This window comes from Cupressus sempervirens, chromosome 4 (assembly GCF_028749045.1).
Source record: "Cupressus sempervirens isolate cs-2001-9-10 chromosome 4, ASM2874904v1, whole genome shotgun sequence".
NCBI classification, from domain to species: Eukaryota; Viridiplantae; Streptophyta; class Pinopsida; order Cupressales; family Cupressaceae; genus Cupressus; species Cupressus sempervirens.
Genome location: NC_143121.1, coordinates 591,267,626 through 591,288,429, shown reverse-complemented (window position 1 = coordinate 591,288,429; position 20,804 = coordinate 591,267,626). Strand labels below are relative to the sequence as shown.

General features: G+C 37.3%; 1 protein-coding gene across 2 annotated transcripts in view; it reads left to right on the top strand.

The window, feature by feature from the left end:
* The window catches only part of ETR1 (Signal transduction histidine kinase, hybrid-type, ethylene sensor), a 36,743-nt gene extending 16,625 nt beyond the window's left edge, over positions 1–20,118 (top strand). Inside the window, exons 2-7 of one of the 2 annotated variants that reach the window (XM_089826069.1) lie at positions 1,280–2,228; positions 16,908–17,276; positions 17,417–17,683; positions 18,142–18,269; positions 18,386–18,583; positions 19,074–20,118. In XM_089826069.1, the coding sequence (XP_089682195.1) occupies positions 1,323–2,228; positions 16,908–17,276; positions 17,417–17,683; positions 18,142–18,269; positions 18,386–18,583; positions 19,074–19,440 (2,235 nt within the window). In that variant the 5' untranslated portion in view covers positions 1,280–1,322 and the 3' untranslated portion in view covers positions 19,441–20,118. Of the gene's footprint in view, positions 1–1,279; positions 2,229–16,907; positions 17,277–17,416; positions 17,684–18,141; positions 18,270–18,385; positions 18,588–19,073 lie in introns of both variants that reach the window. The other variant, XM_089826070.1, reaches the window with a different exon arrangement.
* Positions 20,119–20,804: the final 686 nt, after the last annotated feature.

Genomic DNA, 20,804 nt, shown 5'->3' with positions numbered 1-20,804 from the left:
AACACACTTAAGGCCCCTTGTGATCAACAACAAATCACATCAACCACCAAGCTTATCCATAGTCAAGACTTGACATTGAAGGAACCTTGGAGTCATCGTATGATCTTATAGCAATCTTAGCATACACGAAACTTTGTTCAAGAGAGGATAAGATATTTCGGTATTTAGTTTCTCTGTTTGGTGGGTCATAAACACGCATCAACAGGAATGAGGAGAGATGTGCACATTGAGTCAGAAAATCAAGCATGCATCTTTGTACAGTAGATATCCCTAGATCAATCTAGGAATGACCAGATGTCCTAACAACGCTTTGCCTTTTAATGAGAAAAGTTAAACATGAGGAAAAAGAATAAAAGTGCTTTCTTATCAGACTAGAAACTCTTGGTGTCCCACTACATGTGTCACAAACGATGATTTTGATAAGTATTGACTAAGAAGCCCATTTTAATATTGATGTCTAAGATGAGTTGCGGACATATATCAAATGTTTAATGAAAGCAACTAAACTTTTTCCGTTGCTATGCTTAGTTGATGAACCTTTAACACTGAAACTTGATTCTTTGTGTGATACCTAAATTTTGATCTTTGATGTTACGTTTATCTCTACATGCAAAAGTTTTCCTATATGTATATATTTTATACCTTCGAGACACCCTTCTCCAGCTATTCCTGTTCTGGAAACACTGTAGAACATAGCTTCAAACACCCCCTTTGAAAATAGAAAATACAAACATGAAATTGCACATGGCAAGGATATGTTGTGAAGCAAAATATTGCTAGCAAAAGCTCGAGTTACTCCACAAGTAGGTGCACTAACCACAATACTAGCTATATACGATATTTTTCTCTTTATTGAAGTTTTAAGTGGTTCTGGTGGTTGTAGATCCTTGGTGAAAATGATTAAAGGAAATGTTGTTGGGATCAATTCCGTTTGCCTAGAAATGATGTGTTTTCTGTTTCATTTATCTCATAGACTTTTAGTATTTTTGGGCTTACGCTAGAAGCATGTGTTCTTGTGTTACATATGCATTTGAAAACAAGTTAAATTTGTAGTAGAATCACAACAAGATAAACCCCTAGTTTAATGCACTAGCCACTCTTGTATATGATGCTTCTAGTTCTATATTAAAATTTTCTGCATATATTCTGTTGATAGCTATTTTTATTTGTGAGAAGAATTGAAGGAATGACTCCTGTTTCAACTAGAATTAATGATTTTTGTGATGCTTGAATCTTGTTATACACTAAATTTTGTGCTTTTCTGTCCTTTCTGGTGCAGGCACGTGAAATCAAATCAAACTTGGTACTGCAATAAGTTCAAGATGGATTTGTGTAACTGCATTGACCCACCTTGGTCAGCAGATGATCTGCTGATGAAATATCAGTACATATCTGACTTCTTCATTGCGCTTGCATATTTTTCTATTCCTCTTGAGCTTATTTATTTTGTGAAGAAATCAGCAGTTTTTCCCTACAGATGGGTCTTAGTGCAATTTGGTGCATTTATTGTGCTTTGCGGAGCAACTCATCTGATCAACCTGTGGACATTTAGTATGCACTCAAAAACAGTAGCAGTGGTAATGACTATAGCTAAAGTATGCACTGCTGTGGTATCATGTGCAACAGCACTTATGCTTGTACACATCATACCGGATCTGTTAAGTGTGAAAACCCGCGAGCTGTTTTTGAAAAACAAGGCTGCAGAACTTGACAGAGAAATGGGTATTATTCGAACTCAGGAAGAAACTGGAAGGCATGTGAGAATGCTTACTCATGAGATCAGAAGTACCTTGGACAGACATACTATTTTAAATACCACCCTTGTTGAACTTGGCAGAACTCTAGCTTTGGAAGAATGTGCTTTGTGGATGCCAACTCGAAGTGGGATGGAGCTTCAACTATCCCACACACTTCGCCAGCAAAATCATATGGCATATACTGTTCCTATTAAACATCCTAATATTAGCCAAGTGTTTAGTACTAATAGAGCAATAGGGATTCCTCCAACTAGTCCAATAGCAATGATTCGACCACGGACAGGGAAGTACATGACAGGGGATGTAGTTGCAGTCCGTGTTCCTCTTTTAAATCTTTCAAATTTTCATATGAATGACTGGCCCGAGCCTTCAAAGAGACAGTATGCATTGATGGTCCTGATGCTGCCGTCAGACAGTGCCCGCAGGTGGCATCTTCATGAATTGGAGCTTGTGGAGGTTGTTGCAGACCAGGTTGGTTTGGTTTATTTAGTTTCTCTTGTTTACCCATGTGTGTGTGTGTGTGTGTGAGGGGGAGAGAGAGAGATTTCATGCCAAATAGAAAACAGAACTATTTGGATTTAGATTATTATCTGCTTGTCAAATTCTATCTTTGTTAATTTAAATTGGCTGGACTTTGGGGCAAGCCATAACGTGCTGTATATATTTCAGTCATAGAGTGCTGCTCTTTGTATTCCATTCCACAGAGAGAGAGAGAGAGAGAGAGAGAGAGAGAGAGATCCTATTGAGAAAATTAATGTATAAAAACTTAAGTTAGAATAAGTATGCTTGCCTTGCTGGATTATATCGTTGTTAACCTAAATTGTTTGTTTTTGTGGCAAGGCATAGAGTGTTGATTTGTATTTCAGTCACATTGGGGTGCCCAGTTTGTGGTTCAGAATGTCAGACCTTTAGCCCAAATCAAGACTCGGTTTGTACGTTTATTGGCTGATAATAATATAATATCCATTAACTATAACTAATGGCTTTGAAAACTTGGTTTTCCATGCATTCTCAAGATCATTTAGCTTCATTTAATGGCACTGTAATTTCATTATAAGAAACAAGTGTTGGATTTAGACGAGTGGATCGACTTATGGGTCCTAGTAAAGAGCCTGACTAAACTCTGTTATGGTTGTAAACCCAATTTTGCTTTGTCACAAAATGTTTCCCAATTTCGATAATCCTGAATTTTAATATTTACTTTGCTCCTTGGAAATTAGTAAAATTGAATAGAATTCATTAAAAATCTCACAAGATTTATATAATTGCTTGCACAAAAACAGTAAGTACATTTCATAAGGAACCTGGCAATTGGAAAAATAATGGCAGGAGCTTGTTAAGGGGAACACGTCCAAGGCCGCTGATATATGGAATTAATGATCTATGCCGCAGCCAACAGTAGACCTCATCATCATTTTATCACGTGAGACAGGAGCCCCAAGGGTGACGTGGTGTCTTTCCGTACAGATTCGGCCTCTTCACAATGAGTGAACACCCGAAATCAACCTCCCACAACAATTTGCAATCACTGAAACCCTCACGCGGCTAGGAAAAGTGTACTTATTTGTTACACTTGCCATCCACCTCTATGCTGACTGTAAATACGGCCCTGAGACTTTTCAAAGAGCAATAAATATTGCTGAATGCCACCCGCAAATAGGAATGCCGCTCACAGATAAATCTTGGCCCTTAGTCTTCTTTCCCCACGTCTTCAATTTGCAGAAACCAAACTCTTAATGATACGTCTACTCCTTAAGAACTCAGTATAGGAGTAAATAACAATCTCCAAACACAGCAGACCACAGTAGGAGGCTTGTCGAATTGCTATGCAACAGCAGCAATTCACACGAACAATCTTCAGACCAATTCTTTAGAAACTTAGTCAAAAAGCCTCACCAAATTGTCAAGAGATTAAAATATATAATCAAGATGCTATTCTCCACGAATGAAGTCATATTTTTAAAATTTTGTGCAACCTGGCTTCACCTTGACACTTCTCACTTAAACATCCCTTTATAATATGAAGTCTAGTTACTTTATAATATAAAGCACCATAATAAACCACCAATACATTAAATAATCATTAAGTCTCGAAGTAATTGCAATATATTAATTCGCTGAAAACCCGAAAGCAGAATGATAAGTACCCAACAATGCCAGAACTGCCTTGACCAGAATAGGAATTGGCCAAAGTGACTTACTAAAAACAGTAAGTCCAAAAACAACAAATCCATATCAAAGACCCCCAAAACCAAACGTTAACTCATGGGGGTCGCACTGATGAGTTGACAAAATCCAAAATCTAGGAACTTGCTAAATCGGGGACATTACTGTTCTCCCTCCCCAAGATTACTTGTCCTCAAGTAATCGCAATCCAGGATGCTGTAAGATATCCTCAGGCTCCCAAGTGGCGTCCTCATCTGGAAGATCTGCCACTTAACCAAAAACTCACGAATGGTCCTCCATCGCAACTACCTTTCTCTAGTATCAAAAATTGCTTCCAAAATCAACTGCAACCTTCCTTCATCGTCCAACGGAGGCAATACACGAGAAGGTACCACATGATGACCCAAAGCCCCCTTGAGGCGTGAAACATGAAACACATTATGAACTTTGCTATCATCAGGCAATTGCAAGTCATACGCCACCTCACCAACCCTTCATACAATCTGAAAGGGTCCATAATATCCTAGCTTAAGTTTCTCAACTCCACTTTTCTTGATCGAAGACTGCCGATACGGCTGCAACATCAAATAGACCATGTCCCCTACCTGAAAAGTTCAAACTGTTCATTTTGATCAGCATACTGCTTTTGTTGATTCTGTGCTTTTTGTATATCATCTTTCAAGGTCCTTACTACATCCTGATTGTCTTGTAACAACTCCCCAGCACTTGGTACTCTCCTATCACCAGATAACAAGTCTACAAAACTAGGTGGTTCATGTCCATACAGAGCTCTGAAAGGCGACATCTTTATAGTCATGTGATGAGTGGAATTGTAACAATATTCACATAAGTAAATCCACTTTACCCACGCCTTTTGCTGAGAAGAGACATAATTTCACAAATAACCTTCAACTCACTTGTTCACTATTTCCGTCTGGCCATCAGTTTGCGGATGGTAGCTGGTACTAGGAGTCAACTTAGTCCCACACAATCTAAAAATCTCCTGCCAAAAATGACTCATAAATCTACTGTCACGGTCACTCACAATGGTTTTAACTTTTAGGTAAACCATGTAACTTGAAGATCTCTCTAAAAAACAATTCAGCTAATTGCACAGCTGAATAGGTAGTAGTAATAGGGAAGAAATGAGCATACTTCGTGAGTCTGTCTACTACCACATATATACAATCCTGCCCTTGGGCTTTAGGCAAGCCCACAATGATGTCCATGGAGATCCCTTCCCACTTCCTTTTAGGAATAGGAAGTGGCTGTAACAAACTAGTAGGATATGTGTGTTCGTGTTTGTTCTGTTGACAAACCGAACATTCTCGGACATAGTGATGAACATCATCCTTCAACCACTTCCATGTAAATCTCTCCCAAACCTGTCAATAAGTCTTGAAAAACCCTTAATGACCAGCCATAGGAGAATCATGGAATGTCCGTAAAATAATATTATGCACCACTGACTTTGGAATTAGATAAATCCTCCCCTTATAGATAATCAACTCACGTGAAGGTGAATATCTGTCATCCTGAATGCTACCATCCACAATACTTGTCGCCCACTGATCCTTGGCGTATTCAGCTATAATTAAATGCCTCCAATCCTTTGAAATATCAGAAACTACACAAAGGTGAGGTCTCCTCGAAAGAGCATCCGCAACTACATTTTGAGTCCCCTTGATATAGGAGATATCAAAATCATAAGACTATAGCTTGTTGACCCATTTCTACTATCTTTCATTCAAATCTATCTGTCCCAAGAAATGTCTCAAGCTATTATGATCAGTCTTAATGTAAAACTTGCTGCCCACCAAATATTGCCTAAATTTAGCCAAAGCGTGCATGATAGCTAACATTTCCTTATCATAAACACTGAAAGTTCTTTCAAGACCCCGCAATTTCCTACTCTCAAAAACAATGGGATGTTGATCCTGTTGGTTCCCAAAACCGTAGATTGGAATTCTACAAGCCTTGCCTGCTCGATGTTGGGATATTCAACCGTTAAGGCCAAGTTGACAGGATTGATCGATGTGATCCAAATCCCCTGCACTTCCGGCTTTGCAAAACCGAGGCGGTGTACCTGATCCTGGACAACAACCTTAAATTCAAGATGCTTAAAGCAGATCAGTTAGAACACAAATACAATGAAAGTTTCCCTAATGGCAAGAATTATAGAAATCTTCAAATTTGTGAACTACGAATTAAGAATAATAAAAGAATATATGAATTTTTAAAATAAAAGTGCTTATTATAGATGATTGCAACAAATGAATATATTATTTCTTTAAAGGAAAGATATGAAGTAATTGCCATTGTATGGACTGCGAATTATGAAAAAAATATGAAGACCAGTGTCGAAGGGTGATACAGTCAGTATTATAAGTTTAAAACGTAAAACTTTATAAAATTCTATGCACATTTATTATTAATAATTTAGTAATCAAGATGTGATAGATCAAATATATGGACGCAATTTTAAAACAGTCTGGAATGTATTTTAACTCATGTTCAGAGACAAACCAAACATAGACTTAGAAACAATTAAATATTTCTCAATATCTATGATGTTTGATTTTAAAATGCTATAATTAATCCTATCCACTTATCCATCATATAAATTATTTATAAAAATAAAAATAATAATTATAAAGGATGAAACTATATAATATTTTAACATTAAAACTTCATGCAAATGAAATAAATATTTCTTATTGATCATGCTGGAAATAAAATTGCATTGAAGACACTCCTTACGAATGATCCATTCGATATAGTTTTTACTCTAGAATCTCATTAGAATTTATTGAATAACCCACAATTCACAGACTTAGTTCAAAACTTCATTTCTCTGCCAATAAAAGAATATAATCCATCATAGTGCATCATAATATATAAAAATTTTAGAATATCAATATGAATCGTCTCCCTCTTTGTTTCTTGCATCTATATTTATAGACAAATGAGAGGTTGCGGAGATGAAAAGGCGTGTCTCTCCAAGCAACTAATTATACTTTAACAAAGAAACCACTTGATAACACCTTGAGCCATGAATCTGTCTAGAGCACGTGATGACTCTTAAGAGAATAATAATCCAATCCTAAACCGTTTTTTTGTCGTTGCCTATTAAAACATTCTCAATTAGTGATAACTGGCTTAGCTTGGGATAACCCTTTTCAATATAAATTCGTAGAATAATCAATTTGCAATGAGTGGTTTTATTTACGCAACATCCCTTAGTTTTGTCTTTGTGTTGATGCCTGTACATTGCTTATTCGATGCGAATGAGGATTTTCGGTGCTGCCAAGGAGCTTTCAAGTGATGCTGATGAATACTCACGTAAAATCCATGGTGCACTCTTCATATGCTCTTTAGATTCATGGAAGTAGAACATTGGTGAGTTTCTCTTCAACCTGCCATAATGCCATGGTGATTTCAGTTGTTTTGGAGGATCGTTGTGCCACCTACATCAAAGGAGAATTTATAGTACTGAAGTTCATTTTGATACTCTTAGTCATCGCTGCTCGGCATTCCAATTTTCTTCCATCGTATTCTCCATATTTTTGCCCCAAAACAAAGAACCATTAGACGTGTATTATTGATTTTGCAGTAATTAGTGCTTCTAGCGGCTAAGTGCGAAGACAATTGGAGGACAGTGATAAAATTCAAATGGGAGAAGACAATCTTCAAACTCAACACAAAAAGATCATCTTCGTCTATTCCTCAAATTGCTTATAAACATAGGATATTGATACTAAGGAATTGCCATGGGATCCTCCAAGAATTAGTTGCCAAAATATTTACTTTCCTTCGAATAAATTTTTGATTATCAAAAGCTAGGATATCACACTTCTGCGACCAATTGTAAATATTTGCCATACTTTCTAGTTTCTTGGTAATGTGTTCATGGGACTTAAGTTCATACATATTAAGGACTCCAAACATTATCGTTATTCATTACACAGTGTATATATGTGTTGCTACTTCGGTATATTCATACTGTAGCTATTCGCATCAATGCATAACATCATTGGTTCCTTCAATAATAATTTTGTGTTACTACCTCTCCATTGTTCTTCTGATATAAACTTCAAGTTACTTTGCATGATTTTATTACACAAACTTGTGGAGCTGATTGTGGAACACCCTGTTCATATAGACTGAAAAGTGGCAGGAGCATTGGTGAGACCAAAGGTCATGACCAAGAATTCAAAATGCCCACAGTGACACCTGAATGTTGTCTTCTCTATGTCCTGCTCTCTAACCCAGATTTGATGATAGTCGGATCTCAAATCAATCTTCGAAAAATACTTTGCCCCATGCAATTCCTCAATAAGCTCATCAATCCGTGAAATCGGATACCAGTATTTTATGGTCTTCTTATTCAGCATACGATAATCAATGCACATCCGGAGGGTACCATCCTTCTTCACCAGAACAACTGAAGAAGTGAATGGGGACTTGCTTGGCCTAATATGCCCTTGATCAAGTAGCTTCTGTATGGTCTTCTCAATTTCATCTTTGAGCCTCTTCGGATGGCGATAAGGAGTAATCATAATAGGCTTAGTGCCCTCCTCCAACTCAATAATATGCTCAATCTCACAATCTGGTGGCCTACCAGGGGTAAATCATTAAACACTTTAGAGTGTTTAATCCTCAACTGTTGGATATTAAGATGATATTTTGCCTCAATATTCTCTTGAGTTGGCATAATCCTACATTCCACTGCCCAATCAATAATATCCTCATGACGAACCAAGTGCTGCATACGCCTAAGTGAAACTTGTTTCAACTCATCATTACGGATTGCTTTAAGAATTGGGGGCTGCCCGTCCTTAATGAACCTCATCTCCATCTTCTTTGTGCTCAAGTAGATATCCTCAAGTGTGTGTAACCATGCCATACCAAGGACTATATCTGTCCCCCACATATCCACCACATAAAAATCTGCAGTGAAAGCATATATATTAAGCTTCACAGGAAGATCTGCAATCATCTTGTTACACTTCAAGGTGTAACCATCAGCTACCTATACTTGTAGGCCCTTGAAATCCTTAGTCTGCATACCCCTCCTGGTAATCAAATGAGCATCAATGAATTTTGAGTAGCTCCAATATCAAATAAAGCAACAATACCCTGTCCTACTATGAGCCCATGCATCGAGAAAGCTCCCTCCTTCCTAATACTAGATAAGTAAGCTACCTTGAGGTTGGAGTCATCCACCTCATCATCAACATCATCACTCCTATGCTGATCCTGATCACTATCCCCAAACGGCTCCTGAAAATCAATATTGCCATCATCATCGTAGAACCACTCCATCATCCTATTTTTACCCTTAGGTTTCATGGGATAGTCATGGTTGACATCATAGGGACCCTTGCAATAGAAACACAACTTCCTCCTCAAAACATTAATTATTTCCCGATCCATTAATTATTTCCCGGTCCAAGGGTGCTACAGCAAGACGCTTACCCTCAATCTTCTCCTCTTCGGGGAAGTGTCCTATCATAGGAGGACATAGCAGGCTTTGAGGCAAACTTGCCTCTAGGTGTAGAGGCCTCTAAATTACGGGCTTTTTTCATTGCCTTCTGTAATGATGCGGGGTCTAATGACTTAACCTACCCTCTTAAGTGGCTCAGGAAGGCCCTCAATGAAAAGCATAACCCTCCTTTGCTTAAATATGTCATATACCATCACCGACAACCTCTGGAACTCATTGATGAATGCCTCCAAACCAATTGTTTGTCCTAACTAAGTTAACTCCCTAAAATAAACCTCAGGATCCTTCTTGTCAAAACGTTCTATCAATCTGTCAACAAACTCCTAGTATGATATGATCTGATTATGATGGAGAGATACTAAACCATGATACCACCAATCGTGCGCAACTCCATCAAGGTGTAGCACAACAAACCTAATGGCATCCTCCTCAGTCATAGGATGCAGAGCAAGGTAGGTATCGAGCTTGAGGACCCAAGCTCTAGCAGTCACTCTACCACTCCCATCAAAATGAGCCAATGTCATCTTACCAACTGCCTATTGGAGCTTAGGATACTTGGGCCATTGTCTGTCACTAGCAGGCCTACCCGTGGAATGCTCACGCTTTTGTGTCAGATATCTGTTAAAACTCAAGTTATCGTTTAATGCCTGAGGAAGAGGATCCCACTCATGAAAATGAGTCAGTACATCACCAGCAAATGGAGCAGCGTCAGAACTTGTGCTAATTGTATCTAATTCGAGTCTCAGGAAAGTGGGTCTCTGTGGCCTGTCTTGAGCACCAATATAACCTATACTGTCCACCCTGTTATCCATCCTGACATGATCCTCGGTCCTGTGCTCGTCATCAGCCCTGTGCCCTGCATCCACACGTGACCTGTAGGAACCAACAGAAACATCTTGGTCTCTCTCCCTACCTCGATCTTGAGGCAAAGCTAATTGCTGCAAGGTGTTAGACAACTGTTGGAGAACACTTGTCATCTGCTGTTGCCCCATTGCAATATGTCGAAATGCTTGCACGGCATCTCTGTCAACCTAAGCATCAATAGCACATTGTCCGAAGCCACTAGAACCACCGGACTACCCACCGAGCCAAACTGAATCTTCGGCTCTCCCTCTCCAGGAGGTGCATTCTGATCTCGTCGGGTGTAGTGCATACCTGGCACAAATTGTCGATCGCTATCCATATTTCAAGATGCAAAATAACCAAATTATACCTCTGAAAATTCTGAGCCCAATTCCTGTAGGCTGGCAGGAAACTGCTCTGATACCACTATAAAGAGCTTGACTAAACTCTTTTATGATTGTAAACTCAATTTTGCTTTGTCACAAAATGTTTCCTAATTTCGATAATCCTGAATTTTAATATTTACTTTGCTCTTTGGAAAATATCAAAATTGAATAGAATTCATTAAAAATCTCACAAGATTTATATAATTACTTGCACAAAAACAGTAAGTGCATTTCGTAAGGAACCTGGCAATTGGAAAAATAACGGCAGGAGCTTGTTAAGGGGAAAACGTCCAAGGCTGCTGATATATGGAATTGATGATCTATGCCACAGCCAACAGAAGACCTCATCATCATGTTATCACACGAGCCAGGAGCCCCAAGGGTGATGTGGTGTCTTTCCTTACAGATTTGGCCTCTTCACAATGAGTGAACACCTGAAATCAACCTCCCACAACAATTTGCAATCACTGAAACCCTCACACGGCCAGGGAAAGGGTACTGATTTGTTACACTTGCCATCCACTTCTATGCTGACTGTAAATATGGCCCTGAGACTTTGCAAAGAGCAATAAATATTGCTGAATGCCACCCGCAAATAGGAATGCCGCTCACAGATAAATCCCAGCCTTTAGTCTTCTTTCCCCACGTCTTCAATTTGCAGAAACCAAACTGTCAATGATACGTCTCCTCCTTAAGAACTCAGCATAGGAGTAAATAACAATCTCCAAACACAGCAGACCACAGTAGGAGGCTTGTTGAATTGCTATACAACAGCAGCAATTCACACGAACAATCTTCAGACCAATTCTTGAGAAACTCAGTCAAAAATCCTCACCAAATTGTTAAGAGATTAAAATATATAATCAAGATGCTTTTCTCCACGAATGAAGTCATAGTTATAAAATTTTGTGCAACTTGGCTTCACCTTGACACTTATCCCTTAAACATCCCTTTATAATATAAAGTCCAATTACTTTATAATATAAAGCACCATAATAAGCCACCAATACATTAAATAATCGTTAAGTCTCAAAGTAATTGCAATAAATATGACTTCGCCAGATTAATTAGCCTAGAGCCCAAAAGCAGATGATAAGTACCCAACAATGCCAGAACTGCCTTGACCTGAATAGGAACTGGCCAAAGTGACTTACTAAAAATAGTAAGTCCAAAAATAGCAAATCCATATCGAAGACCCCCAAAACCAAACGTCAACTCACGAGGGTCACACTGATGAGCTGACAAAATCCAAAATCTAGGAACCTGCTAAATCGGGGACATTACAGTCCTTCATGTTTGAAAATTTCGTCTTTTCTATATTTCTTCTGTGCTTCTGTCTAGTGCCTGATGGGGTTTGCTTGTAGGATTTTCCTTATATTATTCTATCGAGTGGACTTAGGGCAATTCTCACTAGATCATATGAGTCTCATGCATGCATCTTTAAGGTATCTTGGCAAGAAGAAATCATTAAGTGTATTATTAGGGCATTGATTTTTTGCTGCCTACTGATAATAACTGAATATAATCATTTCTATGATTTCATATGTGCTCTTTTATGGTAATGTAGTTTACCCATGGCATTAGACATTACCTAGTTGAACCACCCTTTGTTAATGTATGAATTGCCACCTACTTTGCATTTTTTGGACCAAATGATATACCTGTATTAACTAGTTACAGTTGCATTGCACATACAAGCGTTACAGTTAGTATGTTGTAGAGTTTTTTTAATATTGTGTCATTCTTAGACTCAAGTGGAAGTCATTTTCCAGTTTCTTGAATAATTGCCAAATCCTTACTTGTTATGATAAAAAATGTCCCACTTTCACACTCAAATCGATGTCTTTGAATAGCTGAGGGAGATTTTCAATGCATATGATAAGATGAACTTGAAGAATTAACTTTCGCGAAAGAAGGTGCAAACATGGTATAAGGCATGAAATATGAGATCCAGTGCTTTAGAGTGCATCTTATTCAAAGTGGCCAGAATGTCTAAAATTGCATCCGAAAGAGCATTACTTATCTGTTAGTAATGATAATGATAGCCACAATAGTTTTCTGATCAATTTGCTCAATGGCCTTGTCAAAATCTACATTAACATAATGAATTATTACCTTGACCATACACCAATGAAAACACAGACTTCCTCCTGAGATCATTTTTGATATCATCTATTGTCTGTCTTTGGTGGTACATTCTTCTGCGGTTGTGCATAAAACTCTTACTTATGTGAAAACTTGATTGGTTCAAAGATGGAATGTCTGTGTGAAGTTCTCTATTTGGGAATTATATTCTCCAAATCAAGGTTCTTTTATTAGTTTCTTTCTTTTACATTTGTGCACGTTTTTTCTGCTTATTATTGTTAGTATTATTGGCTCTAGAAAAACTTACCCTACTGTTTTGATTGTTGGATTTCTTGCATTACTTTGTGTTTTCTGATTGTTATGCATCATATTTTTGCATTTACTCCATCTGTAACATAAGGTAATATTTCAGTTCAAACTAATCTGTAGAATCATCTGAAGCTTTCTTCTCTCTTTCCATATTTACTTCTATAGCCTCAAGGTCCAAAGGCTTATTTGTTTCTTTGTTTCTTAAGAAACTGATGTTGAATTTTTCCAAGTTCCCTTTGATATGATACTTGCTAGCTTTGCCATTTGAATGAGGAGGAAATCTCACAGGCTGGCAAGATTGAGCTCTGATACTATTGTAAGATCCCTATTGGATTATTCAATTATGATTTGACCAATTTTCAATCCCTTCAACAATTTTCAGGTTTTAGCTCCACAAGCACATTAGATATAATTAATTGTTTTACAACTAGATGTATCAATATAATAGTTATGGACAATGAAATCAATAAAATTTATCATTTTAGACCATGAAATAAATATACAGACATCCTCTGTTAAATCTCTTTATTTCCCAAGAAAGTCTGCTGGAACAAATATACGGACATCAATCTGCTTTTAGTCATAATAATGCAATCCAACTGTGTAGTGATGTTATGGCAAGCACCAACATACTTGTAGATTGTAGATATTATATATGATTGTCATAACATTACCAGACTAAGAAATTTTTATTTTTGGGGACCACTGAATTATCTCAAATTTATCTGCAGAGTCAATCTGCTACACTAAATATTTATTGACTGTTATATGGGTGATACTAGTTGACTATTATGCCAACAAGGGCATTGTAAGAACAGTTCTAGACTGTTTAATGATGATACTATAAAAGGCTACATCAAGTTGCACAAATATAAGGCTATGCAAAAATTAATGAATTATCAAGATAATTTTTAATATATATAAAACAAGACTTCATTGCTACTTCAATTTACCTGTAACTTTGAAGCACATCTACATTTTCTGGATGGGATCTTCCAAGTTTGAAGCAGGGGTATTCCTCCACTAATTCAGTGGTGGAAATTAGGGATTTTTCATCCTCCAATTCCATACCTAGAGAGCTTTTATCCAAAGGTTAATTGAAGCAAAGTGCAATGCTTCAACAAACAGCATAAATCAAAAAGTAGGATGGTTGATGAATATGACTTGCCTCTAAGTCTTCAACTTTCCTTCATGACCTTTGACTTACATTTGACTTTTGAGAAGTAAAAGATTAAAAGAGCCCTTATTTTACATGTGCCCTCTTTATTATAATTGTAATCCCAATTACTTAGTGCGAATTTCCTAAACCCATGAAAATTGTATCGTAGGCATTTTGGGATTTAGTTTGGCCAATTTTGGAAAAAGGGGCATTATAGGTGGGTTAATTTGTCTAGGTTTGTCTCCTGAGACTCTTGCTTGAGTTTTGGAGGAATGACATTATACATACGATTGCTTGGGAAAATGATTGGTCTGTCACAACATACATTGGATGAAAAGGTAATCTAGTATGCCTGCATTTGCCTTGAAATTGATTCAAATAACCCATTGCAGATGCTATGGAAATTTGTCCCGAGTCCTCTTCTTGGTTGAGCAATTGGACTATGAAGCTCTTCCTTTATGTTGTCAGATTGCCACAAATATGGACACCTTAAGAGTAGATGCTGTAGAGTAAACCATGCAACTATTCAGCTAAAGCTCTCCCTTGTTCAACACCTAAGCTAGATAAAGGGAAAGCTCCTACGATGGAAGGTGTAGCTGATTAGGAGGGTTTCGTTCCTGTAAAGTCTCATAACAAGAGTAGAGGACAAACGAGGTCCCCCAATGACAGGCATGGAGATGGGATCTATAGTTGTTTTGAATCCTTGGATATGTTGGTTTCGTAGCTATGTTATCCTGAACTTTTGGGGACAAGGGTACAGGGGAATGAGTCTATAGGATGGATTTGTTTTTTTCTTTACCATTTTAATTTTTAGAGGATGGAGGGGATGACTGTGAAAATAGGGAAAATTTAAAAAGATAGGGAAATTTTAAGTATTCATATGAAAACATGGATACAACATGCTTATATAAATGAGAGAACCTTAACCATTTATGTTTGTGTCAATTTAAATTGAGAGTTCACATGAGAGTCGAACTCAAACAAATTATCAAATCTCAAACATTAATACTAAGGGACAGCCAGGCGACACATTTTGTGTGCCTCCAAAATTTTTGGGACCAGTCAATTATGCTTAGGGATGCTTCCCTGGGTAACATTGTTTTATAGGAAAGGCTTAGTTGGACTGTTAGAAGGTCAAACCTGATTTATCTAATGCCTAGATGCTCAAATGGGCACAATAAGCTTCTGTCGACTTTTAGTGAGTTGGAGTAATGTGTGTATAGAGAGCTGAAAGACTGTGTAGGGCTGGCTGATTCAATGACTATTTTAGAGAAGGATGCTTAGGATTCTGGAAAAAATGAAGATCAACTCCACTTGCATTGGTTTTGCAACAAATGTATCTCAAATATGGTCTTCATAAGCCTCCCATAGTGGGACTAAAAAAGACCAGAAAAAGTGATATTAATTGGTGAGATATTGATGGAGTCTGGTTTAGTGAAAACCACTGATTCCTATTTCTCTCCTAAAAAATGATTGTGCTCTCTTGGAATGCAAGGATATGAATAACATCCCTAGACAAAAGGTTATTCATGAGTTGATTCACTTTCATTCTCCTGATACTGTCTTCATCCAGAAGACTAAGATATCCATGGAATTGTACATTAGATGTGGTTTTCTGGTTTGGGGCTAGAGACCTATGTCAATGTATCGGACTCAAGGCAGTTAAGGTGGCATTGCTTGCCTTTGGGACCTACACAAAGTTGTTCTAACTTGGTGGATTTCTAGTAGATCTTCCATTTCTGTGGTTTTCAAGTATGGAATTGGGTGAAGTTATTCTCCTTGCCAATGTTTATGCTCCGATTGATCTTTGAGGGAAGACCTTTCTCTAGTCTCATATCAGGTCGGTTAGGGTCCTTGCTGTGTATCTTGCTTGGCTTATGATTGGAGACTTTAATGTTGTTACTGGTTTGGAGGAGAAGAGGGGGGTTTTGTTAGGCTCAAGCATTGTTTGTTAGTTTCTTGAATTAGAAACAAATGTATATGAGTGTAGATCAAATCAATAAATTGGAGCAGATTTATCTGGCCTAAACAAATAGGAGTCACTGAGCTCTTTTGTTGGCCATATTGAGAATAAAAAACTGAAATTGGAATGACCAAAAAAAAAGAAAAACTACTACATATGAAAAGAATTAATGAGAAAATGAAAAAATAATTACAGCAAGGCTCTCTTTAATGACATTTAATATCATTTACATTTTTGTGTAACTATTGCAAGTGGAAAGATACACAAATACTAATTAGAGACACTCTATATTCTGTAAAGTGTATATATGAAAGCTTATATACAAAACTAGAAGTTCGATAGAGATATATAGCAGGCAGTGGAGCACCTTTTGGGCATTTAAGCCCTCAAGTTTAACAATCACAGAAGTGAACTTGGGGTTGACTTAGGTCATCCTCAACCGACATGAGCATGAATATAAAAATATAAATTAAACTAAGAAATTTTTGAAAATCAATGCTTATCTCGTTGCTCTTCAGCTTCTAATGTGCTGGTAGATTCATATTGGAGTGCAGGGATTTTTTTTTCTATCATCTATGTACTCATGCTGCAAGGAAATGCTAGGAATCTTCCACAATTGTTTTCTTGTTGATTGATTTGATGTTTAGCTCAAGGCACTGCCCTTCTCTTACAGGAATTGAATGTCCAAATGAATCTTAAATAAACAATTCACTTGTATAATCATTGTCTGCAGGTGGCTGTTGCCCTCTCTCATGCTGCAATTCTTGAAGAATCAATGAGAGCACGTGACCTGCTGATGGAGCAAAATGTTGCACTTGATGGAGCTCGCCAAGGGGCTGAAACAGCTATCTGTGCCCGTAATGACTTCTTATCTGTAATGAACCATGAAATGCGTACTCCAATGCATGCTATTATTGCCCTGTCTTCACTTCTTCAGGAGACAGACTTAACTCCAGAGCAACGTTCAATGGTTGAGACAATCTTGAAGAGTAGTAATCTCCTTGCCACACTTATGAATGATGTGTTAGATCTGTCAAGGCTCGAGGATGGGAGCTTGGAACTCAACATTCGGAAATTTAGTCTTCCAGCTATGTTCCATGAGGCATGTCTTGCAAACCTTCTTTTCTTGACAATCGTATATAACAAGTAAAGAAAAGATGAATGGTTTTAAATGTAAGTAGAGGCACATGCTTCTCAATATTCAGCTCTGTTGCCAGGCACGCTGACTAGTTTGCATGGCAGGTTCATAATCTTGTAAAACCCATCGCATCTGTGAAGAGATTGTCGGTGTCAATTACTCTGGTCCCAGACCTACCACAGTATGCTGTTGGTGATGACAAACGTCTTATGCAAATTGTATTGAATGTGGTAGGGAATGCTGTGAAGTTCTCTAGGGAAGGTAGTATTGTGGTGACAGCACAATTAGAGAGGCCAGAATTCCTGAGAGATTCACGGGTTCCAGATTTCTACCCAGTGCAGGGCGACTCTCATTTTTACCTAAGAGTGCAGGTATTTAATGGCATATTTTTAATTTGGATTACAATGATTAAGAAACAATACCAGTTTAGAGGATGATCAGCTTCCTCTTGGATATGGCACAAAACTGATTTCCTGGAATATTCTATCCACCAAAACTTAATAATCCTCCTGTAAAAGGAAAAAATTGAAGAAAATGACAAACCATAGGATAAGGTCCAAGTGCAGCATATGTGAATAAGAGTTTAAAAATGAAATGTCAATTACAGTTAATTTCTGAGATCTAGATGGGTTTATCAATTCAGAATTCTTATTAATGTATAAATAATAAATATTATGAGTCATAAGAAAACTTTTTTATTGTACACTATGGAGAAACATGAGATTTTGTATCCCTGCACCTTAGATTCAACATCTATGAACCAATGAAATCAACTCTTTTTAATGATTGTTTCTTACATCGAATACCGGTTATATGTGTGGATTCACAGGTAAAGGACACTGGCCTGGGAATCAATCCTCAGGATATTCCAAAGCTGTTCAATAAATTTGTGCAGTCTGATGTGATGACAACTAGGAATTATGGTGGCACTGGCCTTGGCCTAGCCATTTGCAAGAGGTGAAATTTTTTTGTAAAGAAGAGAGTCTTTTATAGTTGATTCTGTACCAGGAAATTTTTTAATTTTTCTTTAATGATGGATACCAAGTTATTATTTTCTGTGAGTCATAATACAGGTTTGTAAATCTAATGGAGGGTCATATATGGCTCGAGAGTGAAGGATTAGGCAAGGGCTCTACTGCAATATTTATTGTTAAGCTGGGGATTCCAGACTCTCGAAATGAATTGGATTGTCAAATTGCATTTCCCATTCAATCCAACTCTAATTACACAGATTTTCCTGGGTTGAAAGTCCTCGTTACAGATGATAATGGGCAAGTAATCTCTATATCTCCTCACCTAAAAATCTATATCAACTACATGTTTGGTGTACCTCCGCTGTTTTTCTATGGTTAAAGAATACTAGTTGGGCATGTCTGTGATGTAACCAAAGCCTTAGTAACTGCTTGGCATTTTAGCTTTCATTTCGGCATTTTGGTCTGTTTGTAAAAAAATGGGGCCTTAAAAAAGGATTTTGTTCAGACAAAAAACATGTTAACACTTTGTATGGGTTGGATGTTTTAAGAATGACCTTCAAATGGTTGTCTGTGCTTTGTATGTGTCCTATAGTTCCTCTTTCTACCTTTGGCCATTCTTGCTCGTGAGAACTTATGATATTTCATATAAAAAACACAGTCAATCGTATTTGGAAGGCAAGAGTGGAACTTGTTCTATCAATTGTGTAGAGTAATGTCGTGCTTGCTTTTCCTGGCTATTATTGGATTCTATAATGGTTGTGATAGCTGTTTCTTGTTGATCTTGCAGTGTTAACCGGATGGTTACAAGGGGCCTTCTTGCTCGTTTAGGGTGTGATGTGACAGTTGTTAGTTCAGGTCGTGAGTGCTTACAAGTTATATCACAGGCTGGGCAGAATTTCAAGGTATTATTTCTGGATGTATGTATGCCAGACATGGATGGATTTGCGGTTGCTACTCACATTCGAGAAATGATTCCTAATCAACTTGAAAGGCCATTACTTGTAGCGCTTACTGGAAGTACTGACAAATCAACAAGAGAAAATTGTTTTAAAGTTGGCATGGATGATGTGCTACTGAAACCAGTTGCTCTTGAAAAGTTGCGCAGTGTATTAGCTAAGCTCTTGGAGCATGGTTCACAATGTAAGAGTAGATAGAAGCTATGATTGTAGGGAAGTAGTGGAGGCATGCCACTGATTATTTCTTGTGAGATTGATCCTTTCAATGGTTCTATCTTTCGAATGGACCCACCTTGCCTTATATTATCAGATGATACCATAAAAACATTATGCAATCCATGCAAAGTTAAACATGTAAGGATTCTGGAGAATCTACATCTGCAAGCCTGGTTATGAATGTACCTGTAGACATGCTGCAATGGCTAGTGTTTATCAAAGCATGAGCTATATTGCTTCCTTACTGTGTTGCAAGCAGTCAACACCCTCTTGTATACATATTGTCCAAAATTGTGCGACAATCCTCCAAGTGCCACTGTATCAGACATGCAACTGAACGGTACTGATCATTCTATATGAATGGCTAAATTTTAGTTTTTTGGGACCTGCAAAATGTTTTCAGAAGGCAAGCTTGTGTTACATCATTTGCCTGATCAAAAGTGCAAATGCATTACATGAATATTTGAGGAACCCAGTCCGCAACAGTGATCTGACTTTTAACATGGATTTTCATACTTATCTGACCAAGGATCTTGTCAATGGAGACTTTTGCCCGAGTTCTTAATATATTCCACCGTGGATGAACAATTAAAATGGAAAGTCCTCTTGTACATTTGCCTGGCAGATACATTTTTGGGATTGCAATAATTTTTTCACTTATTGTTTTTGGTCTCATGTTAGTTTCTTTGTAGATTATATAAATGATTTGAATGGTTAAACTAGTAGGAAGGACGATTAAACTGCCACCTTTTCAAAGCCATCAATTTTGTTTTTTCCCACGCAGTCGCCTTGGGATAATTTTACTTCATTCTTGGGAATCATCTTTTCATTTTTGGGACTAACAAAAATTATTGGGTTATTTATTGTGGTTCATATAGTTTGTACAAAATATAATTGATCAGAATTATTTAAGTAGTTGAAAGGATGATTGAAGTGCGACTTTTTAAGAACTCTCAAATTTTTTTTTCACCAGCTTCTATTGCTTCTTTTTTGGCTCGATGTGGATGCTCAATACGTAGGAAAAATTAGGAAGGGAATATCAACTGTCGTTCTAAAGCAAGCGAATCTTAACCTCAAAGGCTTATGTTCATTGATGTCAGGCTTTGGAGGCATTTAGATTGCTGAACTCAGCATTTTGATTATCAATTTTATACTACGAACATTGCAGATTAGAAAGAGTGCTCATGGTTGAGTAAAGATTTTTTTGAAAGTGTTATTCCTTTTTATATAAATAAATTAATAGTGATAATGAAGTAGTTATTAAAAAATCAATTCATTTTGAAACACATTTCTATTAAATTATAATTAAAATATTTTTTTAAATAACTTTTAGAAGCCTTCAATTA